At 44.5% G+C, this 25,072-nt stretch overlaps 1 protein-coding gene across 8 annotated transcripts in view; it reads left to right on the plus strand.

The window, feature by feature from the left end:
- The window catches only part of TERT (telomerase reverse transcriptase), a 505,909-nt gene that overhangs the window by 358,497 nt on the left and 122,340 nt on the right, over window positions 1-25,072 (plus strand). For 7 of the 8 annotated variants that reach the window (XM_075586351.1, XM_075586357.1, XM_075586358.1 and 4 more), the window contains 2 exons: window positions 13,425-13,538; window positions 20,918-20,989. In XM_075586351.1, coding sequence (XP_075442466.1) covers window positions 13,425-13,538; window positions 20,918-20,989 — 186 coding nt within the window. The remainder of the gene's footprint in view (window positions 1-13,424; window positions 13,539-20,917; window positions 20,990-25,072) is intronic. The other variant, XM_075586352.1, reaches the window with a different exon arrangement.

Genomic DNA, 25,072 nt, shown 5'->3' on the forward strand with positions numbered 1-25,072 from the left:
ATAATCATGAATAATGCACATTTATAATAATAAAAACAGTAATACAAATTTTTAGTCTCTCTCTTCTTCGTCATGGCCACATTGCATTCTGTAGTTCATTGAGAGAGGGGGGGGTGGTTTGTATAAATCATGACTGTACGTACACTATACACACAGTTCACACAATTTACACATGATGCCCTCCCTCCCCCACCCGTCCTTTTGTAGTGCAGCCAGCTGTATCTGAAAAGGAAAGAAAAAATTAGTGCAGTTAAGTGCATATAATTGCATTGTGTACAGTATAACTACTCCATATTGGACTATGCAGTTACTACTGTCAAACTACTGTATACTGGAACTACTGTATAACTACCGTACTGTAAAATACTTTGTAACAAGATTGGTAGTGCAGCTCTCTCTGAAAAGAAAAAATTAGTGCAGTAATGTGCATGCTGTATACTGTAAAACAATCTGTGCCATACTGTACTTACCTGTATCATACTGTACTTGGTGTGCCTGTACTTACCATACTACAGTACAGTACTGTACCATACTACCTTCCTGATGCTTGCCCATTACACTCTATCACAATGGGCAACACAGTCGCAATATGGTCAATATATTTATTACATCGTTCCACGGTGAGTACATCGTTCCAAAAACTCATTATGCCATTCGCCAACTCATCCTTTTTTGAGGGTTTCACCACTTTTCGGATATGATCCTTCAGCTGATGCCAGACCATTTCGATATGATTGAAGTCTGGCGATCTGTCATTGGAGGGGGAAAAAAGGACAATTAGTTAAAGAGAAAATGAGACACGGTTACCGTACTTACTCCGCTGGCATCTTCACCCAGTTGATACCGCAGGCAAGAATATGCGCAGTTGACACTGTGTGCTTCGGATCGTTGTCCTGGTAGAAACGGTGACCATCTGGCAATTAACGTGTGATGTATTCCACAATCTCAGGCACTATTTGCTCTTGGAAAAAAGCTTTATTCATGATTCCTGTAACAAGAAAAGAAAAGTGCTCAAAATAATGTACACTACAGTAGTACAGTACAGTGCATAAGGCTACAGCATGTGACTTTGTGCATTTTTTACTGTACCATCAAAGATGACGATGCATCCTGGTCCACACCTAGAGATGGCACCCCACACATGCATCTTCACTGGGTGTTTTGGACGTGGCTTTATAGATATGCGTCCTTTTTTGTGGAATGCAAAGATGGCAAATCTCTCCAGAGATACAATAGACTCGTCAGTAAAGATGCAATCCTGAAACGTTTTGCCACTGTCGATCCATGCCTGTGCCTGGATCACTCTCTTGATCTTGTTGACGTCCCTTATCATACTGTAGGGTACGCTCTGTAATGAAGAATATAACAGAATGAAATAAAATAAAACACAGTATTAGTGCATACATCAACGTGTGAGGGGGGAAGGGGGGGAGGATGGGAGGGGAGGGGTATAAGTGAATGCCACTAAATATACAGCAAATGAAACATAAGCAATTAGTTTCAGTGACTCACACGGGCTTGTGTGAGACTTCACCCTCAACGATGGATGAGGTGGGTAAGTACAGACTCCTGAAGCGGAGTGACAATAGACAAAAGACTCACACGGCCTAATGTGAGCCTGTTCCCTCAGTGGGTGATGTCAACCTGCTCAGGTGATGTGGATACGTCTCGGTATTCTACCCCCAGTGGGTGTGGTGTAGGAGTGGCTCCTCTCCCAGGCGCCCATAGACCAAAGGATGGGCAAAGTCTGAGTTAGTGGCTATAAAAGTCTTTATTGATAACAGTTTAAAACATGAAACATGAAAAACAATGAACACACTCACACAAATGGCAACTCTTGCTGCCCAGCATCAGCCGCGTGGTCATCCAGCAAGACCTCTTCCTCCGTTTGCGTTCTCACTGACGCGTCCGGCAGTGGAACCGGAAGGGAGGATCTGCACCGGATGTCCTGCGGTCGGCTGGGTCCCTCTCTCAATGAGCTCCGGCAGGGAACAACGCGTTTCGCAGTAAGCTTCGTCAGGTTCCTGCCGGATGCTCATTGTACATGGTATATATAGGCGCAGGTACTTGATTGTTTAATAGATTAATTACAAACAGTGTAAACACCTGGCTTTCTATACCCCGCTTTAATTACTGTCTCCCTCAGTGTAATTGGAGCACACTGCTGCATGGGTTAATAAAGATATTGTGTGCTGTACTACATGCTATCATACCAGTTAAAAAACGTATCAGTCTCTTTCAGCCCTTTTGGAAACAAGGGTCACTTATTGCGGTGCTTCCATTTGAGCAAAACATTGCTCATGACATTGTTAATAGCAATTCTTCATTGTTATCTGTCAGGATCGCCTAGACCTCCTGACTAGCCATAGCTTCCTTGTCCACTGGGTGTGCTGCTGCCTTCTGTTGGCTCTGGGTTCCTCTGTCTGTCTGTCTTCTTGTTGCTCCTGTCTCTGTCCTTTATAGCTTGCTTCCTGTCTGTTGTGTTTGCCTTTGCTTGAAGTCAGATTCCTAATGTACATGCTTCTGATATCCTCATCTGTTTTCTGTACCTGTACCATAGACGTCTGTTCACAGTAAAAGCCCTTGCTAGTATCTGGCTTGTCCCTGTTTGTTCCTGTTCTCAGTCCCTGCCCCCAGACCTGTCCTTGCTCCCATGTCCTGTTCCAGTCTCCTCGTTGCTGACCTCTGCTTGTTACCTGACTTTGCTACCTGCCGCCTGCCTCGGACCTCTGCTTGTTACCTGACGTCGCTACCTGCCGCCTGCCTCGGACCTCTGCTTGTTACCTGACGTCGCTACCTGCCGCCTGCCTCGGACCCCTGCTTGTTTCCTGACTGCGCTGTCTGCCGCCTGCCTCGGACCCTCTGATTGTGACCCCTACTACGCTTCCTGCTGTTCCGGCCACCGAGATCCTACCCGCCACAGGAGTCTCCCGTGACAGAAAGCAAAGGCCACTTCTGGATCTCGCTGGAACAGATTCTCTGCCTTCCTGCTTCAGCAGACCCTATCCGCTTGGAGGAAGATAAGTACTTTTTTGTTTTTGTTTTTTGAATTCCCAGTTGGGATCCTGAAGGTTTTGTTGCTGCAAAGGTTTCTGCAGGGTTTTTTGTGCCACTTTCTCCCTGAGAAGAATTCCCTTTTAAAAAAATACAAAAAAATAACCCTCCCTGCAGTACCTGTTTTTGCCATTTTCAGACTTTCATTACCTGGACAAGAATTGTCTCTGCATTGTGGGTGGGCCACTGCAGATTTTCAGACTCACATTTCTATTTAAGACGGTTACCTTGATTTACTGCTTTCCCTGGTTGGACCACTGCTGTTCACAGGGTCCTCATTTCAAAAGACAAAAGTGCTCCCATTATTTTGTTGCTGCATGCTTTGATTTTCTTGCATCTATAGTTTTTCATATGATTGGTTCTAAGGTTTCAGGTTTACCTGCTAGTTCCCCATAAGTATGATATCCCTACGCCTGATATCAAAGGTTTCAGATTTGACTGCAGGGTTCTCTGTCTAATATTCCTATGTCCGATGTCAAAAGTTTCAGATCTAACTACAAGTTTTCTCTGTATTAGTTTCCTGCTGTCTATGATATTTATATGCCTGATATCTAAAGTTTCAGTTTCAACTGCAGGTTTTCTTTGTCTATATGATATCCCTACACCTGATGCCTAAAGATTCAGATATAACTACAGGTTTCTCTGTCTATGTTTTTTCCTTGCATTTATAAATCTCTGTGACTGATGCTAAAGTCTCAAAGGGTCAGCTCTCCTATCTTGTGTCTCTCTGTGTCTAATATTCCTATTGTTCATTCTAATGCTTCTGTTTTAAAAACACATTTCCTCTTTACTGGTTTCTTGGGAAGTGTGGTTTAATTATGGCTCCCACTCAAATAGTCTTGAGCAGTAAATGTGAACACAGTACCACTGATTCTTCAGAACTTCTCAAAGCAAGGAAGAAGAAGAAGAAGGGAGGCATTACTGTGGAAGTTGCAGAAGAAATTAAGACTGAAAATTTAACCTCAGAGTCTGCATTTGATGAAAGAGATATGCTGCAGCTTAAGGCAACTCACAGACGTATCCCAAGAATAGTGGAAGAAAAGAAAGATGCCCCTACTCAGACGCTTCAAGCCGCACAGAAAGCGATTGATTGTCTTTATGAACGTTTAGATAAGGAGCAAGAAGCCAAGACTGCACTACAAAGCTGTCTATCTTCAGCAACGCTGACAGAAGGATGGTCACAGATATTAACCCTTTCTACACAACATTAACTGTTAGTGGATCCAAGGTTGAATATATCTAGAATAAAAAATATATAGTAATTAGACACATAAACAAACATAAAAAACAAACCAAAAAAGGTCAACAGTTATTGACAAATCTCAGGAATTTAGAGAGTATATGTACTTCTAAATTAGGTTAAGAACGCATTTATGTCAAAATCGACATTTAAACCTCTTGGCTGCAGCGTTCTCAACCTATGAATCCAAAAGGATTCTCTCCTTGATAAAGACTGAACTCTATTTCCTCCCCTCCAATGGGCTGATGTTTGTTCAATCCCCATATATTTAAGTCCAGAGGGGTCTGAATTATGACACTGTTTGAAGTGGAGAGACACATTGTGTGTTTCTAACCCAATCTTTATATTACGTATGTGCTCTAATATTCTCACCCACAAAGGGCGGATAGTTCTTCCCACATACTGATAATTACAGGGGCAAGTCAAAATATACACTACATATGTGCTTTTGCAATTAATAAATCCCTTCATCTTTATAGTTTCATTTGTATTTGTAGAAATAAAAGTATCCATTTTGTCAACTCCAAATTTGCAGGCCTTGCATTTATCACACTTAAAAAACCCTTTGGGTTTTCCAGGTAACCATGTATTATTAACATTACCTACCTCTTTTCTTAGGGCACTTGGAGCTATAAAAGACAATATAGCTCCAAGTGCCCTAAAAAAAAGAGGTAGGTGATGAAGGGATTTATTAATTGCAAAAGCACATATGTAGTGTATATTTTGACTTGCCCCTGTAATTATCAGTATGTGGGAAGAACTATCCGCCCTTTGCGGGTGAGAATATTAGAGCACATACGTTAGAAAATATAGATTCAAATACTCACACGGACCAGTGTGAGTACACACTGGTAGAGGTTTCTTTAACTTCTTTTTCAGTTGTTGTGGCCTCGTGTCTTTTTTAAATTCAGGGTAGGTGTAATTGCTCCATACAGACTGCAGTGTGTAATACTGTGGTCAGGAAATACAAGGCTTTATTTAAAAGTAGATAAAATAATAAAAACAAGTGCTAAAACAATAAAGCATTAAAAAGAAAAGTACTAAAAAACATAGGGAGTCGCTCGGTGATGAGTGGTAGGTGATCTCTGTCCCCGCGTCCGGATTGAGAGCTACAACATCACTTTCAGATCCTCTATGGTGGCTGCAACTGTCCAAAATGATGAGCTACGCGTTTCGTCCTATACTGGGCTTCCTCAGGCTCTTTAAATGGGGATGGGCCAGGTACTAGTTGATTATATACGGTAGCTGGCCAATCGCTCTTCTTCTTTAATTAATTCTTCTTTAAACAGGTTTCCTAATTGCTGCCGCCTTTTTTGGTTGCGTGCGCATCCTTAAGCATTAGTGTTGCGGCCTATAGTGAGAGATATGATTTCTAATTTCTACCACAATTGGGGTTGCGCGTGCATCTAAAGGTGAGTTGCGCGCGCATCTGCACACATTGATGTTACAAGCTTGGGTGAAAGATATATTTATACATGATTATGTGTGTCACATATTGTTATAGAAATAGCAGAGACCTGAGCATTGCGGGTGTGGGCATAAGTTAAATGCTGTGTGTATAATTGAAAGAGGATGTGACAAATCCATATGCAAAGTATATTGCATCTAAAGTGAATTAAAACTGTATACTGTAATTTCCGGACTATAAGCCGCAACTTTTTTCCCATGCTTTGAACCTCGCGGCTTAAACAATGACGCGGCTAATATATGGATTTTTCCCGCTTTCAAATTTTTTTTTTCAAAAAAACACATTCTGTGACATGCTCAGTTTTTTGGCGGCATGAAGCTTTCATTAGACCAATGAAATTGCCGAACGGGTTAAGGTCAAACAACTTTTTTGTTTACTGTTTAGATTAAATCGAGCGCGCTCAAACTTCCCATCATTCTGATTATGGTAGTCATTTTGTCACCCTCATAATGGCAAAGAAACGGAGAAATGCATATGATGCATCTTTCAAGTTGGAAACGATTGATCTGGCTGTTGGAAAAGGAAATAGAGCTGCTGCACGGGAGCTTAGTCTTAATGAGTCGATGATAAGACTTGGAAACAGCAGCGTGAGGAATTGAGTGCAAAAAGACAACTAAAGCTTTCAGAGGAAAGAAAAGCAGATGGCCCGAACTAGAAAATGAGCTCGAAGACTGGTTCAACACACAGAGAGCAGACGGCCGAAGTGTTTCAACTGTGCAGATCCGACTGAAAGCCAAAACAATCGCCACCGCAATGAAGTTTGAGGATTTTAGAGGTGGACCATCGTGGTGTCTCAGATTTATGAGATGTAAAGGCCTGTCCATCAGGGTACGGACGAGTCTGTGTCAGCAGCTCCCTCCCGACTACGAGGAAAAAGTTTCAAACTTCCGCAAATTCACTGATGCAAAGATAGCGGAGCATTCCATTGGCCCGCACGACATCATAAATATGGATGAGGTTCCTCTGACGTTTGACCTGCCTCTCACTCGGACTGTCAACAGGAAAGGCGAATCATCCATCACGCTGAAAACAACTGGGCATAAAAAAACGCACTTCACCTGTGTTCTGAGCTGCACGGCATCGGGAGAAAAGCTTCCACCGATGGTGATTTTTAAACGCACGACGATGCCATAAGAAAAATTCCCGAGAGGAATTGTTGTGAAAGTCAACAATAAAGGATGGATGACGGAAAGCCTAATGCATGAATGGCATACGGAGTGTTACGGCAAGCGACCGGGAGGATTCTTTCACAGGAACAAGGCATTGCTCGTTTTGGACAGCATGAGAGCCCACATAACAGATTCGGTGAAAGAAGCCATCAAGAGGACAAACTCAATTCCAGCTGTGATTCCTGGGGGCACAACAAAGTATTTGCAGCCACTCGACATCAGTGTAAATCGTGCATTTAAGGTGGCGCTCCGTGTTCAGTGGGAGGCTTGGATGACCAGTGGGGAGAAATCCTTCACTAAAACGAGCCGCATGCGAAGAGCAACTTATGGTCAAGTCTGCCAGTGGGTCCTGACAGCGTGGAGCATTGTCAAAAAATCCACTATCATCAACGGGTTTCGAAAGGCTGGACTGCTGCGTGTTGAAGAGGGCTCAGCGGGGGATTTGCCTCCGGATGAAAGTGACGAGAGCGACAATGAAAACGATTCAATATCGGATGAAGCAATTCTGAGGCTATTCAACTCCGACACCGAAGGAGGAGGAAGATAGTGACCAATGACTTTCTTGGTAGGCTACTGTTTACTGCTAATTTTTTATTTTTTGTTACAAGCCGTGTTTCGTTAAAGCCTATTTATTTTTGTTACAACCCGTGTTTCGTTAAAGCCTGTGTAAAGTTAATTTGTTTCAATGTACCGGTAGGCACCTGCGGCTTATAGACATGTGCGGCTTATTTATGTTCAAAATAATACGTTTTTTCAAATTCAGTGGGTGCGGCTTATATTCAGGTGCGCTCAATAGTCCGGAAATTACAGTATGTAACATAAAAAATCAGCCAAGTGGTATAATTTTGTTGTAGACACCCTATAGTGCTTTGAATAAACCTTAGTTTATAAGCTAATAGCTAATATAAGGGTTAGTTTAACAATAAACATTTGTCTCTGCTATTTCTATAACAATATGTGAAACATATAATCACTCTTGGATGCGCGCGCAACCAAAAAAGGGGACAGCAATTAGAAACCTGTTTAAAGAATAACTAATTAAAGAAGAGCGATTGGCCAGCTACCGTATATAATCAACTAGTACCTGGCCCATCCCCATTTAAAGAGCCCGAAGAAGCCCGGTATAGGGTGAAACGCGTAGCTCATCATTTTGGACAGTTGCAGCCACCATAGAGGAGCCGGAAGTGACGTTGTAGCTCTCAATCCGGATGCGGGGACAGAGATCACCTACCACTCATCACCGAGCGACTCCCTATGTATTTTAGAACTTGTCTTTTGAGTGCTTTATTGTTTCAGCACTAGTTTTTATTATTTTATTTTATCTACTTTTAAATAAAGCCTTTGTATTTCCTGACCACAATATTACACACTGCAGTCTGTATTCCATCTCTGTATGGAGCAATTACACCTACCCTGAATTTAAGAAAGACACGAGGACACAACAACTGAAAAAGAAGTTAAAGAAACCTCTACCAGTGTGTACTCACACTGATCCGTGTGAGTATTTGAATCTATATTTTCACTCCATATCCCCCTCCCCCTCTCACCATATATTAGGTGATTACACATGGTCCATTGTATCCTATTTTGCTCGTCCATTTGAGACAATTGCAAAACATCATTAGACTTCTTTTTGGAGCCTTTTGGCATTTCAACATCAGATATTTGAAAAAGGTGAAATCAAGACACCCTTATGGAAGAACACTCACATTAGCCCGAGGAGGAAGCAAAGTCTGCGGTGAGGGACATCCCAGAACCAGTGTGAGACAAAGACAAGACAGAAGAAAAACCTACATCATAAGAAAGAACTGGAAGTGAAAGATACCTTGATGTAATAGAACTTACACAAGGCCGTGTAAGTGATACATTTATTTCTATATACATCTATATACATCTATATACATCTACATGTATGTATTTTTCCGTATGTATTTTCCCGCCCACTGAGTTTACCCCAAAGCTGATGAATCAATTGGAGTGATTTCACCCAATTGATCACCAGTTAAAGAAGATTTACCTTCCTTAAACTCATACTCTTCCTCATACTGTGCTCCCCCATTTCTCTGATGGTAGGGGTAGCCAGTCTTCATAATAAAGGTGAAGCCAAACTTTTACCCCTGAAAACTTTGTGTCCCCGGTAGTTTAGAAGCCGGGGGCACGGTGTGTATAATAACTTTAACTGTTGCGCCATAAACCTGGGATTTCGGGAGTGGGAGTTTAAGGGTGGATATTTGGGTGGAAATGTGCTTAAAACATATGTACAAGGTTGGGGGAAAAGTTACTGGTTGTCCCCCCATTTTACCCGCAGACCACGTCTGGTCTGTGGGTTCGCATCTACATATTGTCCCGCTAATATCTTCCCTTTAGAATATTGTATTTTCAGCCCGCAATGCTTAGTGTAACCGTTGCTGTCCCAAGCCCAGGTTAGAGTAAGAAAGTTACATTTTAAATTGGGTATTCTTCTCTATACAGACAGTCCTGGTAATCCGAGAGATAGACAGGAAGTCTGCATAGAGATCGAGGCTCAAAGAGGAGAAGGGAAGTTGAGAGATGTCAGAACGTTTGGTGAGCGGGGAAGGGCGGAGTACCGTTCTGGGAATAACAGCTCCCCGCGAGGAGGACACTTGGTTCGCCCTGACTTGGTGGAGCCTACCCAGCCGGTGGTATGGGGCTGGCATTGGGAATCCGTTGCTGGTGGCCAGTTCGAATTTCCCACTTGCTGGCTTCCTGACACACCCCTTCCTCTGATGCGTACAGCCAGACAATCCCCCAGCTCTGATTGGCTGGTACAGCTACAATCCATTCTCTGATTGGTCGCCAGCCTTTTCTCCATGTTGAACATAGAACAGCGAGGTGTGTGTAAGGGGACTGGCCGATCAGAGAACCAGACGATCTTGAACCTGGTCTGCTGAAGCGCTTGCAGACTTTTCAAAAGTGCTTTGCTCTGAATAGCAAAGCACTCAGCACGGAGTTGCCGGAGAAGCCTAGCTTAGCTGAGGACAAGTTCCAGCTTTTGCCTTGCTCGCGCTTAGCGGGTATAGCCTTTCCCGAAAAGGGTACTGTAAAGTTTCTGTATGTGGAGCGGACAGGATAAGCCTTCCAAAGCAGGCACCCTCCACCTAGTTGAGGCTAGAGACTCCCCCCAGATCCCCAGTTAAGTGTGTATTTCTTGTATTTTGTGTATCATTGTGTGTCTGTTAGTCTCACCAGAATTAACCGCATTTTATTCCATTACCTTGTTGTGCCTAGTGAATTGATCCTGGAAGGTATAAAGTGTTAAAAGTACTGGTCTCTGGGCTGCCCCCTATCCCCCTTGCTATTCGCAATATCAATAGAACCACTGGCGGCCCAAGTTAGAGCAGACCCGAACATCACAGGTGTAACTATAGCTGATAAAAACTACAAAATATCCCTTTTCGCGGACGACGTCATTCTGACCCTAGCTAACCCACATATCTCCCTGCCCAATCTCCACAAATTATTAGATGAATTTAGTCAGGCCTCAGACTACAAGATAAACAGGGACAAATCTGAGGCACTGAATATATCCCTCCCCGAAGCCACATGGAAACTTCTCCAATCAAACTACAAGTATAGATGGAACTTGTCCCATATAAAATACCTAGGAATAAAAATCACTAAAAAGTACTCCATGCTATATAAAACAAACTATCCCCCCCTATTTAGTCAAATCAAGAGAGACCTAGAGACATGGAATACATACCAGATCTCCTGGTTCGGCAGAATCGTCTCCGCTAAAATGAATATCCTTCCCCGACTGTTATACTATTTCCAAACCCTTCCAATCCCAATACCGTTAGCCGACCTAAAAGATATTCAAAAGCAAATAATGCAATTTATATGGAAGTATCGGAAACCCCGAGTCCCGAGGTCAGTGCTCTTAGCAGCTAAAACGAGGGGTGGACTAGGAGTACCAGATGTGGTCAGATATTACCACGTGACCCAGCTCAGACAAGCAGTAGTCTGGAACAGCCCCCCGAGTACAACCTGCTGGTTAGAAATGGAGGCTAGCTATATATCCCCTCTCCCCCTCCCTATATTGCTATGGTCCCCAGAATATAAAGGAAAACCTCCCCAGAAATTTGAGTTAGGAGCAATGAAATGCACGTGGTCTATCTGGTCCAAAAACAGAGGGAAATATGGCCTAACTTCTCCCCCCTCCCAACTCACCCCCATACTTCGGAACCCTGAATTCCCTCCGGGATGCACCCAAGCCCAAATCGGTCTATTTCAGGACCTTCATATTAGCACGGTAGCGGATCTGCTGGAGAATAATGAAGCTCTGTCCTTCCAGGAGCTCAAAAACAAATTAGCGGCCCCCCACCTCCCCATTTTTGCATTCCTACAGCTACGACACTTTCTCAGAGCTCTGTCCGCGTCCTCAAAATTCCCCCCCATAACCAAATTTGAGTCCCTCTGCCAAGTGAGAGAATACCAGAAGGGACTAATTACGTCAATTTACAGAATAATCGAAAATTCCCTCCCCTCGCCCACACATGCCTATATGCAAAAATGGTGTATAGACCTGGGCGTACCCCTAGACCTGGAGGAGTGGGAGGACATCTGGGAGGCAGCCCCCAAAACTTCAATCTGCACAGTAACAAAAGAAAACATATACAAAATACTATTTCAATGGTACCTGACCCCGAGTAGATTGAGCCAGATCTTCCCCGGCGCATCAGACCTGTGCTGGAGGGGATGTGGACAGAAAGGGGACATGGCCCACATATGGTGGACATGCCCCGAAATCCAGAAATTCTGGACTAGAATCCAGAGCTTGCTGGACGAGACCCTGGGCCTGGAGGTCCCGCTGGACCCTCTGACATACGTGCTGGGCAGCCCAATTGAGGACATCCCGGCCCTCGAGGCCAGACTGATGTTGGCCATACTCACGGCCGCGAGATGTACAGTTGCAGCAGCCTGGAAACAACTGAAAGCACCCTCACGAAGGACAGTAGTAAACAGAATAAACCTAGTCATGAGTATGGAAAGGCTAACAGCAATGCTCAGGCAAAAAATGCCACAATTCCACAACACCTGGGAACCATGGATAAATCTAGGAATCTCGACACCAGACTAGACCCAATTACAAAAAATAACCCCATCTCCCCTCACTTACCCCCCGGCACTGATAATAAGAGAGGAACTCCCTATCGCCTCCCCCCCCTCCTCCGACCCTCCCCGAAACTTGCCCCCCCCCATCCCATATTTTGTCGTTCCCATCTATCCCCCCCCAACCTGAGTCTCCCCCTTCCCATCTCTTTTTTGACAAACTGAGAAAAGGCTTTATTGAGACTGTCTCCATAGAACACAACCAAGTCAACTTAATCCTATCCGATTGTTAAATACTGTACTGATTGTAACCCCTGAATGTACCAACTTTTATCTGTCTCCAATAAAGGAAAAAAGATTGTTAAAAAAAAAAAAAGTACTGGTCTCTTCCGTGACAGTCTACTACTATATTTTTGTAAAACAAATATACAATCACTGCGCTTCTCCTTATAAAGGAGCATGCAGCTAGTGAAGGAATTGGCCATACAAATGTGCAAAACAAAAAGTGAATCCCTGCGCTTCTCCCTTTGGGATAGCAATCAATGGGGAATATATATATATATATATATATATATATATATATATATATATATATATATTTATATTTATATATATATGTATGGTGTAAATACCTATAAGAAAAAAGGAGACTTTTGGTTTACATCCTTTGATCAAATAATGCCAAGCCTGCTAACCACGTCAAGGTAAGTCTCTATAGCAGGTCCCTACGCTAAATGCATACTAGTGTTATGTGAAATAAGTCCAGAAGGGGTTAAAATATCAAAGCATATGCTTATATAACCTAGTGCAGTTAAAAACTGGTATATACCAGTACAGATACTCACATGTCTGCAAGTGAAGTGAAATAATGGGACCTTACTGGGAGATTATATACCTAGAAGAGGAGGGGATGGCCTGCCACAAACTGCTCAATCCTTAGCAGCACGCTAAGCAGCACTCCAAAGGTAGAAGTGCAGGGATTCACTTTTTGTTTTAATTTATTTTTGTAACACCAGTTTAGTTGACAATTTAACTATGGACTTTTCCATGTTATCAAACCTGATCTCCGCTATATTTTATTTTGCCATTCCTGTATGTTTTTTTAAGAATTATATATTATATTAAAATATGTTTTGAGGAATGTAAACATTGATAGCAACTGATATAAACTCTTTGCAATTATATTGCCCCACAAACTGAAGGACAGTTTTTTTTTAAAATGTTATTCCGTTTTCATACAAATGTAATGTTTTATGAATTTAATGTCAACGTCTCCCTATTTCAGTTTCAGGAGTGGTCTGTTTGATGATAACATGTATATTAATATCAATGTAAATAAATGTTTTATGTTTTATGACCTGTTTTTTTATTTTAAATCGTGCTCAATTTGAATATTTATTCTCCCCCTCTTTGTCTCTAGGTACTATGTACAATGCTGTGGAATACCACAGGGATCCATGTTATCAACACTACTCTGCAGTTTATGCTATGGAGATATGGAAAATAAACTATTTTGTGGAATACAACAAAATGGGTAGGTTGTATATAATCCTCTAATTTGCTTAATTTGCAAAAAGCAGAGCTAGTCAGTTTAGAGATTTGCGTCTTATTTTATTTAAAAATAATAAAATGTAAATATCTATACAGTATTTAGTTATATTTTTTATATTTGTATGTAGCCTGGTTCCCCGTTGGTCCCCCTTACCTCCGTGTCTGTTGCGGCAGCGCGTGGGTGTCGGCAGATTGCCGAGAGGCGGGCCGAGCGCTCAGGGCACCGCCATTTTGTTAGTTATGCATGCGCAATGGAGGTCACTTGCGCGGCGGCCATTACAGAGCCCGCACATGCGCAGAAGGACTGTAATTGAAGCGGCCATTACAAGGAAAAGGGCTCCATGGGGAACTAGAGCCCCCACAATGCCTAGGGGCGAGAGACAACCTGGCGCGCATCAGCCAATAGGGCTGCAGAGATTTCCTGCTCAGAGAAAAGATACATTTGGCGCACTGTGAGCCACGCCAGTTGGAAGAGGGACCTCTGAGGAGCAGGTAGTGTCCAGGGAGCAGTGCTCCCCTGGACTAGGCCAGATCTTCCCCCTTAGGCCCCAGCTAGGCCCCGACTCACTGTAGCTTGTGGCTGCTATAGGGAAAGCCCATAGTCAGGGACCTTTCCCCCCTTAGCGCCATATAGTCAGGTACAGCACCAGTGAGACGCTAAGCGGCGACTGCGGCCTTTGGTCAGGGACCAGACCAGTGACACGGTAAAGACGGTAGGGTGATATTATCCACGCCAAAATTCACCCCCACGCGAAGGCGGACGCCATCGCGGATGACAACAGTGGATCAGATGGATCCTCCTTGTTATTCTGCAACACCCGGGTGCTGGAGCCCTGGGAAGGTACCTAACCAAGTGCACTAACAATCCACGGGATAGCGCTATGTCCAACAGGTTGGGTGGACCTTGACATTGGGAATGGACATTAGGGAATTGGTGTCTGGCACCCAATGTACTCTGGGGACACTCACTGTTGGTTTCAGGTTGGGGTCTATCTTTCTGTGTGGTACAGGTTACCAATATTATTGTGTGTAGTAAAGGTTGTTAGCATATATTTGTGTGGATGCATCCTTAGTATTGTTCCTGTAAGAGGATTATCCCACCCCGTTGGGATCCCTTGCAGGTGGAGGAGCTGTCAGCCGACAAATCGGGTACACCCCAGGCTCCCAGCGGCGAAGGTCCAGGCCTTCTGTGAGCTACAGGTAACGCTCCAAACACACAGTGGTCACCACATCTTCCATAGCAGGGGTGGGAAGTGTGCTACATTTGGAGGCGCTGCTGAGATTTCAGACCTGGGGTGCCCCACTCAAAGTCAAAATTAGCCGTTCATATCCCCAGCATGTTCTCCCCGTCCAAGCAAAAGGTCCGCAACTGGGCGCTGGAACTGAACGAGTCTCTCCGCCACGTGCTCGCAGTGGGGGACGTGCCCTCTGGCATCACCCACTGAGTCGTTGATCAACTGCGGCCCCTCCTGGGGTTTGCCCTTGTCTGGCAAATAGGGCGGAAATGGGATCCCACTTTTCACTGGTACAACCTCATCATGGTGACCCGCCATGAAGTAAGGGAGGACGACACTCCCGTGGCCCTACACTTTCTGGGAGACCTGCCCCCGGGCTGTCCGGTCATCTTTCCTGAACTGTCCATGCCGACTTCCAGTTCCAAACTCTTTGCCACAATGCCCTACCAAGAGGAAACTCCACGTCCTTCCCGCGTTCTCAGGAAATACAACGCTTTGCTCACAGGGTGCCCACTACTCCATTCAGATCCCCTTCTACGCAGGGTGATTTTCAGTCCCGGGACGCCACTGGAGGCACCCCTCCTAACTGAGCACCAGACCAGTCTACGACTCATATCTAGCCCAAGGTGAAGAGCTTCTCAACACTTGTCCCCAGGGAAGTCAGCATTGGGAGTGACTCTACCCCAGCTGGTGGTAGCCCTGAACCAGTCATATGATTCCCACCAATACTGTAAGCTCAAGGCTTTCTCAGGGATCCGGCCCACGCCTCTTGGCGAGGCCGAGTTTGAAGAATGGAAGGATCATGCTGAACAAGTGCTCTCTGAGTGGACCTGTTCTGACGCCGTAAAGCAGCAACGAATCATCGAGTGCCTACGACAGCCTGCCTGTAAAGCGTAGCTCACCACAAACAAAGTGCGACCGCGGTGCTGAGGTAGGGAATTGAGTAACGCCAACCCACAGCCACGCGGGCGTGCCTAGAATGTAGATTGGTCATACAAGCCAGGTCAGGAGTACAGATTTGAGAGTAGTAGAGGGTACTTGCCGGAACAGGATTGGAGAGTAGTGGATCATCGGGGTACGTAGCCAAGTTCAGGATTGGAGAGTAGCGGATCATCGGGGTGCATTGCCAAGTTCATAATTGGAGAGTAGCGGATCATCAGGGTGCGGAGCCAGGTTCAGGAGTTGAGAGGTGCGGAGTCCAATGTACGTAGCAGGGTCAGGCAGCGGCAGGATCAACAGGCAAGATAAGACAGGAGAGACAGGAATCAAATGCTGCATGGCACGGCGTCACACTAGACAATGCTCAACAATTTGCATATAAAGGAGGATTCTCCAATGGGAAGCCGGGGCGGAACCAGGAAACCGAATCCTATAGGCTGCTGGTGGACACAGGTTTGCCCTTTGACGCAGCCAAATCAGGAATGGAGGCGGGACTGAGTGCGCGGCGACCCGCGCGTGTCACAGAGGTCAGGGGGTGGAGACCGGTGCGCAAGTCACTCCCAGTCCTGTCCATCACCTGAGTGGGAGCCGAGACTGGGGCATGAGTCAGAGGGGAGGCTGGATGCGCGAGCACCCTTCGGGCGCCGGAACAGGGGGCGGAGATGGAGTCCGCGGGTGGGTAGACAGGCCGCGCAAGATCTTCCTGGGTGTCCATCCCGGCAGGAGCTTTGAGGTGAGGTCTCAAGCCGCCAGGATGGCGATTCCTCACAGTACACCCCCCTCTAGGAGCGACCTCCAGGCGACTCCACGATGGCTTGTTCGGAATTTTTTTATGGAAGATACGGACCAATCTAGCTGGGTGAACCCGATGACTCAGAATCCAGGACCTTTCCTCCAGACCATAGCCTCTCCAATGCACCAGATAATGTAGCGAACCTCTGGAAAACTTGGAATTGACAATAGACTGTATCTCATACTCGGGTTGGCCTTGGACCATGTGAGGAGAAGTCGAAGGAACAGGGACCGAGTACGTGTTCTGGACCACGGGTTTCAGAAGTGAAACATGAAACACAGAAGGATTCCTCATGGAAGGAGGGAGAGAAAGTCTATAAGCAACCGGATTGATCCTTTCGGAGATAGAGCAGGGTCCAAGAAATCTGGGTGCAAATTTCATAGAGGGGACCTTCAGCCTGATATTCCTGGAAGACAGCCAGACTTTCTCACCAGATTTGAGGTCCAGAGCAGGTCTGCGGTAGCGATCTGCCTGAGTCTTCTGCCTATTGACCGCTTTCCTGATGTTGACCTGAATCCTTTTCCAAAGATCTTGTAATTCTCTGATCCTGTTGTCAGCCGCTGAGACCCATGAGGGAAGATAGAGCAAGAGGAAGAGTAGACTGGTTGAATCTGTAATTCATGAAGAAGGGGGACTCCAAAGTCGAACCACTACGTGCGTTATTGTGGGTGAATTCTGCCCAGGGTAAGAGTTCGGCCCAGTCGTCTTGGGAATCAGACACGAAACAGTGTAAATATTGTTCAAGAGACTGATTGGTCCTCTCTGTCTGACCATTAGTCTGTGGGTGGTATCCTGAGAAGAAATGAAGGGTGATGCCCAGTTGGAGCCAGAACGAGCGCCAGAACCGAGAAATACTGTGATCCTCTGTCTGGTACTATTACCATAGGTACTCCATGAAGGCGGAAGATCTCCCTGATGAAGATATCGGCTAGTTTAGGAGAATTGGGGAGACCCTTGAGAGGTATAAAGTGAGACTGTTTCGAGAATCAGTCCACTACCACGAGAATCGTGTTCATATCCTTGGAGATAGGTAAATCAACAATGAAATCCATGGACAGGTGTGTCCATGGCCAGTCTGGAACAGGCAGAGGTTGAAGAAGACCTGAGGAAAGGATTCTGGGAGCTTTAGTCCTGGCACACGTTGGGCACGCAGCTACGAAATTTTTCACATCCTTTTGCATCTCAGGCCACCAAAATGTGCGGGAAATGAGATCCAGGGTCCTCCTGGTGCCGGGATGTCCCGCAGATTTGGAGGAGTGGCTCCACTCGAGGACTTTCTTGCAGTGCAGTGATGAAGTGAAGAGACGATCCTGAGGAGATGAGATGCCAGGAGCAATGTGACTTTGTTGGCAGAGAATGTCTTTGAGTGCTCCGAAAGCAGTGGCCGAGAGGATACATTTAGGAGAGAGAATGGGCTTTTGATGGTCCTCCGTCTTGTCGTCCAGAGAGAATTGACGAGATAAGGTGTCAGCCATGACATTCTTGGATCCAGGGAGATAAGAAATTATAAAGTTATATCTAGAGAAGAATAGCGACCATCTGGCTTGACGGGCTCCCAGACAACTTGCATCCTCAATGTATAGCAAATTTTTGTGGTCAGTCAGGATAGTTATGAGGTCTTCGGTACCTTCCAAAAGATGTCTCCATTCTTCGAGAGCTAATTTCATGGCCAGGAGTTCTCGATTCCCGATATCGTAGTTACATTTGGCCGGAGAATTTTTTTTGAAAAGAAAACACAAGGATGCAACCTGGACAGGGGATTCTTTATCTGGGACAGGACAGCACCCACACCAACATCCGAGGCATAAACTTCAAGAGTAAAGAGAAGTTTCGGATCAGGATGAGTAAGAACAGGGGCGGGCACAAATGTCTTCTTGAGGAGTGCAAAAGAGTGAAGCGCGGAAGTAGGCCATGAAGCAGGATTTTCTCCTTTCTTGGTTAATGCCGTTAGCGGAGCCTCTAAAGAAGAAAAATTCTGGATAAACCTGCGATTATAATTTGAGAATCCAAGAAATCGCTGCACTGCTTTAAGTGTGGTGGGTTGAGGCCAATCCAGTACTGCTTTGACCTTGGCGGGGTCCAAGGTGAGGACAGTGTCAGAAATTATACTGCACCGACACAGTTTATTCGAGCAAATACCCAGTATGTACCTGGCAGATACCTGGAATGCGCCGCTCCTCACTTCTGACAAGCCCCGTTGCGTTTGCCTTCCCAGCCAGGGTTCATGCCTGGCTGACAGGCGGCTGATCTGTTAAATGATAATGATTAGGATTTAATAGGCTGCAATGCTTCGCGTGTCTACCAGATGGCATAAATTCATGAATTGTAATGCAGTATATATATATATATACTGTGCAGTATTGCAGCCAGCGGGAATAAAATGCTTCAATCCCTGCCTGGAAAATAACCCAATGTACTCGGGCAGAAAACAGTCACAAACCTCAATACACCCGGGTATACCCGAATTCGTGGGACTAGCCGAGCTCGAATAAAGTGTGTCGCCAGTGTATATCCAAGAAAAATAGTAGATGTTTGATGAAAATGACATTTCTCGAGTTTGGCAAAAAGTCTGTTTTCTCGTAAGCGAAGGAGCACTTGTTTCACATGATTAACATGTTCCTGTTTAGATTTAGAAAATATTAAGATGTCATCGAGATAGATGATTACAAAGGAGTTGAGGAGATCCCTACAAACTTCATTGTCGAAATCTTGAAACACGGCTGGGATGTTGCACAGACCAAAAGGCATGACCAGGTATTCTGGTGTTGAAAGCAGTTTTCCATTCGTCACCCTGACAGATCCTGACAAGATTGTAGGCACCTCGTAAATCCAATTAAAAGAAAATATTGGCTCCTTGTAATCGATCGAAAAGTTCAGAAATGAGGGGAAGAGGATAACGATTCTTCACGGTAATTTTGTTGCAAGGGTGTAAGGCTCCGTCCTTCTTTTTCACAAAGAAGAATCCAGCGCCCGCAGGAAAGGTGGATTTCCGTATAAATCCTTTCTGTAAATTATCTGCAATATATTCCTTCATTGCCTTGGTTTCAGGCATAGACAACGGGTAAGAGGATCCCCTGTGTGGCGTAGTACCTGGAAGCAGATCAATGGGACAATCGAATGGTCTATGTGGAGGGAGAACCTTTCGAACACGTCCTGGAACTAGGCATACTCCTCTGGCAATTGTACCCTTTCCTTTTCCTCAGACACTGTGGTACCCCCAATAATACTTGCTTCTTTGATGCAGTTCTTAGTGCAGAAAGAGCTCCATTAAATGGGTTCTTTGTTGAGCCAGACCACTCGGGGGTTATGAATCTGTAACCAGGGAAGGCCGAGAATCACACTAATGGATGGTGTGTGAATAACGTTGAGTTGAATCTTTTCCAAGTGATTATTCTCAATTTTGAGATGAAGCACCTCTGTCTCCATTGAGAAAAAAGCCAGCTGAAGAGGTCTTCCATCAATGGCTTGAAGAGCAAAGGGACTTCTTTTACGCCTGATAGGAACCAGATAACGTTCTGCGAATGCTTGATCTATGAAGTTTCCCCCAGAACCTGAATCGAGGAAAGCAAGCATAGAGATTTGGAAACCCTCCCCAAAAAGAGTGATGGGGAGGAGAATGCGAGAAGGGTTGTCAACAGAGATAGATGAAACAGAAAGTGTTCCCAATGAGACTCCCCCGGGTCTCATGGGAACTTTGTGTTTCCCGACTTTTGGTGACAAAAGTGAACGCCGCGGCTCTGCCAGATCAGCCAACTGAGATGGCATTCAACTTCGGCAACTCCACTCTACCTGCCGCCTGGAAGGATTGGCTAATGGCCAAGCTGGAAGAGCGAAGGGAAATATTCTCCATGAGTGAGATGGATGTGGGCTGCAACCGAAACGTCCAACACACCAGCCGGTTAAGTGATACCAGCCCCTTTTGGGAATGGTGCCGTCGCATCGCAGGTGGAGGCGCTGTCACCCGACAAATCAGGTACACCCCAGGCTCCCAGCGGCGGAGGTTCAGGCCTTCTGTGAGCCACAGATAACGCACCAAATACACAGTAGCCACCACATCTTCCATAGGGGAGGAGAGGGGGAAGTGTTCTACATGTATAAAGCCATGCTCCACATAAAATGATACTATGCGGAGTTATCCATATGGAGAAAGAACTGAAAAACTTCCTATTTTCAGATGGCTTTATGAAGTGAATTTTGCTAGCATGGCAATGTGTTGCATTAGTATTTAACCAGACCATCAATGTTTGCTACATCTGTATGTTTTTTGCCCCTTAGTTCAGGCTTCTCACCTCGAGTCCTCAAGACCCAACAGTTCAGGTTTTAAGGATATCCCTTATGTTTAAACTTTGCAATAACATTTCAAGATGTCTTATTTTATATCTTGTTTACATTTAGCGTGTTTATGCGACTCATTGATGACTTCTTGTTAGTTACACCACACCTAGCTCAAGCAAAAACATTTTTGAGGTATGTAATTTTGTAATATATTTTTTGTACCAAGTTGCTAAATTTTGCATGTTGACGGGAAATCTGTCTGTCTGTTATTTACATATATCTTATAAATACTAAAAGAAAGCAGGAAGTTTTCAAAAAAATCAAATCCAGCCAAAGCATAGAATGAAATAATTGTTGCTAGTTAACTAGTGTCATTTAAAAAAAAAAAAATGGATTCAGTGAGTAATAGTTTATTAATCAGTATGGTTTCTATGAGCTACTTTAATTATTTAGAGCATTTTGTGAAAAGAATGTCTAAATAAGCAATGTAATCTTAAAGCTTCAGACCAAGCGATATCCTACATGTGTGTTTTTTTAAATAGATCATTACTGTACTGTGAGAAAATACTATTTTTACAAATCTGAATTACATTTTTATTGTATTATAATGTAACCACATTTTTGTTTCTATAGCAACCATTTACAAAGTAACATCCCCTTCCTCTTCTGAAACAGGCGTTGGCACCCCTTTTTGAGCCCTGCCCTCTCTAGCAGTGCACTAATTTTATCTAGTGACTGCCTGGTTACATGATCTTCCCCACAGAACTTTGCATCTTTGGTCCTCTTCTGCTGCACTGATGGCAATTTAGTGAATCCCCAAGTCGAATCTTCACGATCTATCACAGGAGATCGATTGGCAACTTAGCTAATTATTTATCATTGTGCGGATTGTATTGATGCATATATTAAAGGGATTTTTTTTTAAATGGCAGCTTGGACTGCTGCTTTAAATAAATTGGTAGTGAATATTAATATGCACATTTTCATAACTCAAACAGAAATGGGGGATATTAAGAATATATTTTGTAAAATGAAGATTTGTGTTTTTTAATACCATTATCTTGCGTCATTTACTAGAAATTATGTACATGGAGAGTGGTATACTATATTAGTTGATTTCTCCTATAAAATTAGGAAACTATACAATAAAAGGAGGAATTTGGCCTCCTAACATCATGGAGCACATATTTAAGATGCTGTGAATTTTCACAAAACATGGCTTTTGTAATATGCAAAGATATATTCGCTACAAATGCTGGGCAGCAAGTTGTTATACTGCACCGACACATTTTATTCGAGCAAATGCCCAGTTTGTACCTGGCAGATACCTGGAATCCGCCGCTGCTCACCTCTTGCATGCTTCGTTGCGTTTGCCTTCCCAGCCACGGTTCATGCCTGGCTGACGGGGGCCTGATCTGTTAAATGATAATGATCAGGATTTACTAGGCTGCAATGCTTCGCATGTCCACCAGATGGCATAAACTCATGACTTGTAAAGCGCCGAATCAGTAATGTGTGGGCTTGCAGTTGTTTCGTTTAAAAAAGATACTGTACCACAGTGTGCCATTGTAACTTGGTCTTGAGACTGAAGGAAGACATTGCAAAAATGTATCAATTTAGGCTTTACATATTAAATAAAGACAAAGACCAGTAGTTTCAGTTACACTATTCTCCAGAAATCCACCATGAGTGTTCAAGTGCAGCCCGTGTTCCAAAAACCTGACAGAAGTTATGCTTATTTGATATGGGCCGCTATTAATGCAACAGAGGATAAGATGGCAACAGTTGTTCAAATTTATCAGTATTTTATCGAAAACTATGACTTTTACAAATTTTCGCCAACTCCTCATTTGTGGAAGCGTGCAATAAGGAAAAGGTTATGTAGTGACCCCTGTTTTCACCGTATTGAGCCCCAATTTGTTGGAGGGTATTGGTGTGTGTCACAGGGTTTTTCCCGTATCTATGATCATGGAGGCAGCAAAAGGCAAAGGGTCGTGTTAAAACCAACTAAGAAGCGACAGTCCCTGCCAAGCAATGCGCCAGCACCAGCACCGGCTTCCAATGACGGTCCCACTGTCAGTGACAACCCTGAGACAGAGTCGGATTTCGCGGCCAGTTTTGATGAAGCTTGCATGTACCTAAGCGATTTCCCGCCTCACCTGCTGACTACAGGTGGGTTAGAAATCCAAAGATTCCTGCGGTGCACAGCAAAATAGGGTAGAGGACCAGCAAGGTGTTGTTAAAAATCCTTTATTGAAACAGCATGGTACAGGGGACACACACTCTGACGCGTTTCGGACTGGTATAGTCCTTAGTCATATCTCTATGTGATAGCTCTATGACTAAGGACTATACCAGTCCGAAACGCGTCAGAGTGTGTGTCCCCTGTACCATGCTGTTTCAATAAAGGATTTTTAACAACACCTTGCTGGTCCTCTACCCTATTTTGCTGTGCACCGCAGGAATCTTTGGATTTCAACCTCTACATGAATATTGAGCGTGCTGCACGCTGCATTGGAACAAGCCTGCTGTGAGTATATTTCTCCCTCACAGGGATACTGGATGACCTGGAATAGTGCTGCAGCACAAGGGTTAGGTATGGCCGAGCTCCATACAACAATGGTATGTTAACCTTTATTCCATTATGACACATGGACTACTGCCATTACACTGAGTATCTTTTTTGCTGCATTCATATAGCACTGGGTCTCATTACTCTACTTGCTGGCTGATACAGTTTCCTGTTACCATGATATGTGGACTTATATTGATTATTGTCTAAAGGTTCAGATTTGGATTGAGCACTGTGATTGGGACTCACACCCCAAACCACCGATTACAGGTGGGTTAGTCCCGCTGCAAACTATAGACGTGGGTGATGAAGAAAGCTGTACTGGCAGTGGACCGGCGCCAGCGCAAGCTGAATGGGAAATAGTATGGTTAGTACTGTATTGTTGCCGTATTATTTTGGTGGGGCTGGCTGGGTACTTCTTTAGGGGGCTGACCATTACTGTACATTAAAACTTTTCATTTTGTTTTTCCTCAGAAAAGAAAACGGCTAATGGGGGGATTTCGATGGATAATATTGTGCTGTATGCTGATGTTTTCCGGCCGAACAGTATACTGTGTAATAAACCCGAATAAATAAAACTATGCATTTATTCTACAGTACATGTTCAGTAAATTACTGCACATACTGGGGGCGAGATGTGTTTGCAGCAGAGAGAGATCCGCTGCTCTCTCTGCGCAAACATCGGCACATTAAAACTTATTTTAAATACATTTTTATTGATAGTGTAGATGTGCAGGGGGTCTCCGGAGCTGAAGCGCACAGGTTTCAGGTCTGGGCACCCCCTGCCCCCCGAGAAACAGGCCCCTTTAGGGGGTGCCGGTATCCCTCTGCTTGGTTTAACAGGCTGCGGTCACGTGATCGGGGCCTTTAAACACAGAGGGGCCTGTATCTCGGGGGGCAGGGGGTCCCCAGACCTAAAACCTGTGCGCTTTAGCTCCGGAGACCCCCTGCACATCTACACTATCAATAAAAATGTATTTCAAATGTATTTATTGTCATTTATTTAGATTTATTTATTTATTTTTTGGCGGCTGGCTGCTGTGTGTGTATTTTTTTATTGTGGGTAGCGGGAGGGTGGGTGAATGGGGTATTAGCCCCAACGATGGTTGTTTAGGGCTTGCGGGGGGGGGGGTAGCGGGAGGGCTTAACCCCTTCATGACCGTAGCGGTATTAACTGCTACGGTCGTGAAGGGGTTAAGTGCACCCGCAACCCCCCCCCCCCTCCCGCAAGTCCTAAACTCACACCAAGGGCCAAATACCCCCTCACCCATCCCCACTACACACAATAAAGCGGGCACGGTGGGTTAACCCCTTCATTGCCTTAGCGGCTATCCGCTATGGTAATGACGCAGCATTTCTGTATTTTTAATAATATTGAGCAGGAGCAGGGGGGGTCCCTGAGCATTAATTTCTGGCTCAGGGAACCCCCTGCTCACTGTACAATATTATTAAAATAGAGAAATTATGCTTCTTTACCATAGCGCATAGCCGCTAAGGTAAAGAACGAGTGTTTATTTATACTGTATATTGTATGTGTTTTATTGATACTGTACTGTACATGTAACGTGATCATTTCGATCAAAAAAGGTTGGAGAAATGGTAGCTATCCTTGCCAAGGAAAGCAATGTTCATTCTATATCATATTGATTGAAATGGTTATTCCCTGTTTTGCATGTCAGTCAGCGCTTAGGATTTAAATTGGT

Source organism: Ascaphus truei, chromosome 2 (assembly GCF_040206685.1).
Source record: "Ascaphus truei isolate aAscTru1 chromosome 2, aAscTru1.hap1, whole genome shotgun sequence".
Taxonomy (NCBI): domain Eukaryota; kingdom Metazoa; phylum Chordata; class Amphibia; order Anura; family Ascaphidae; genus Ascaphus; species Ascaphus truei.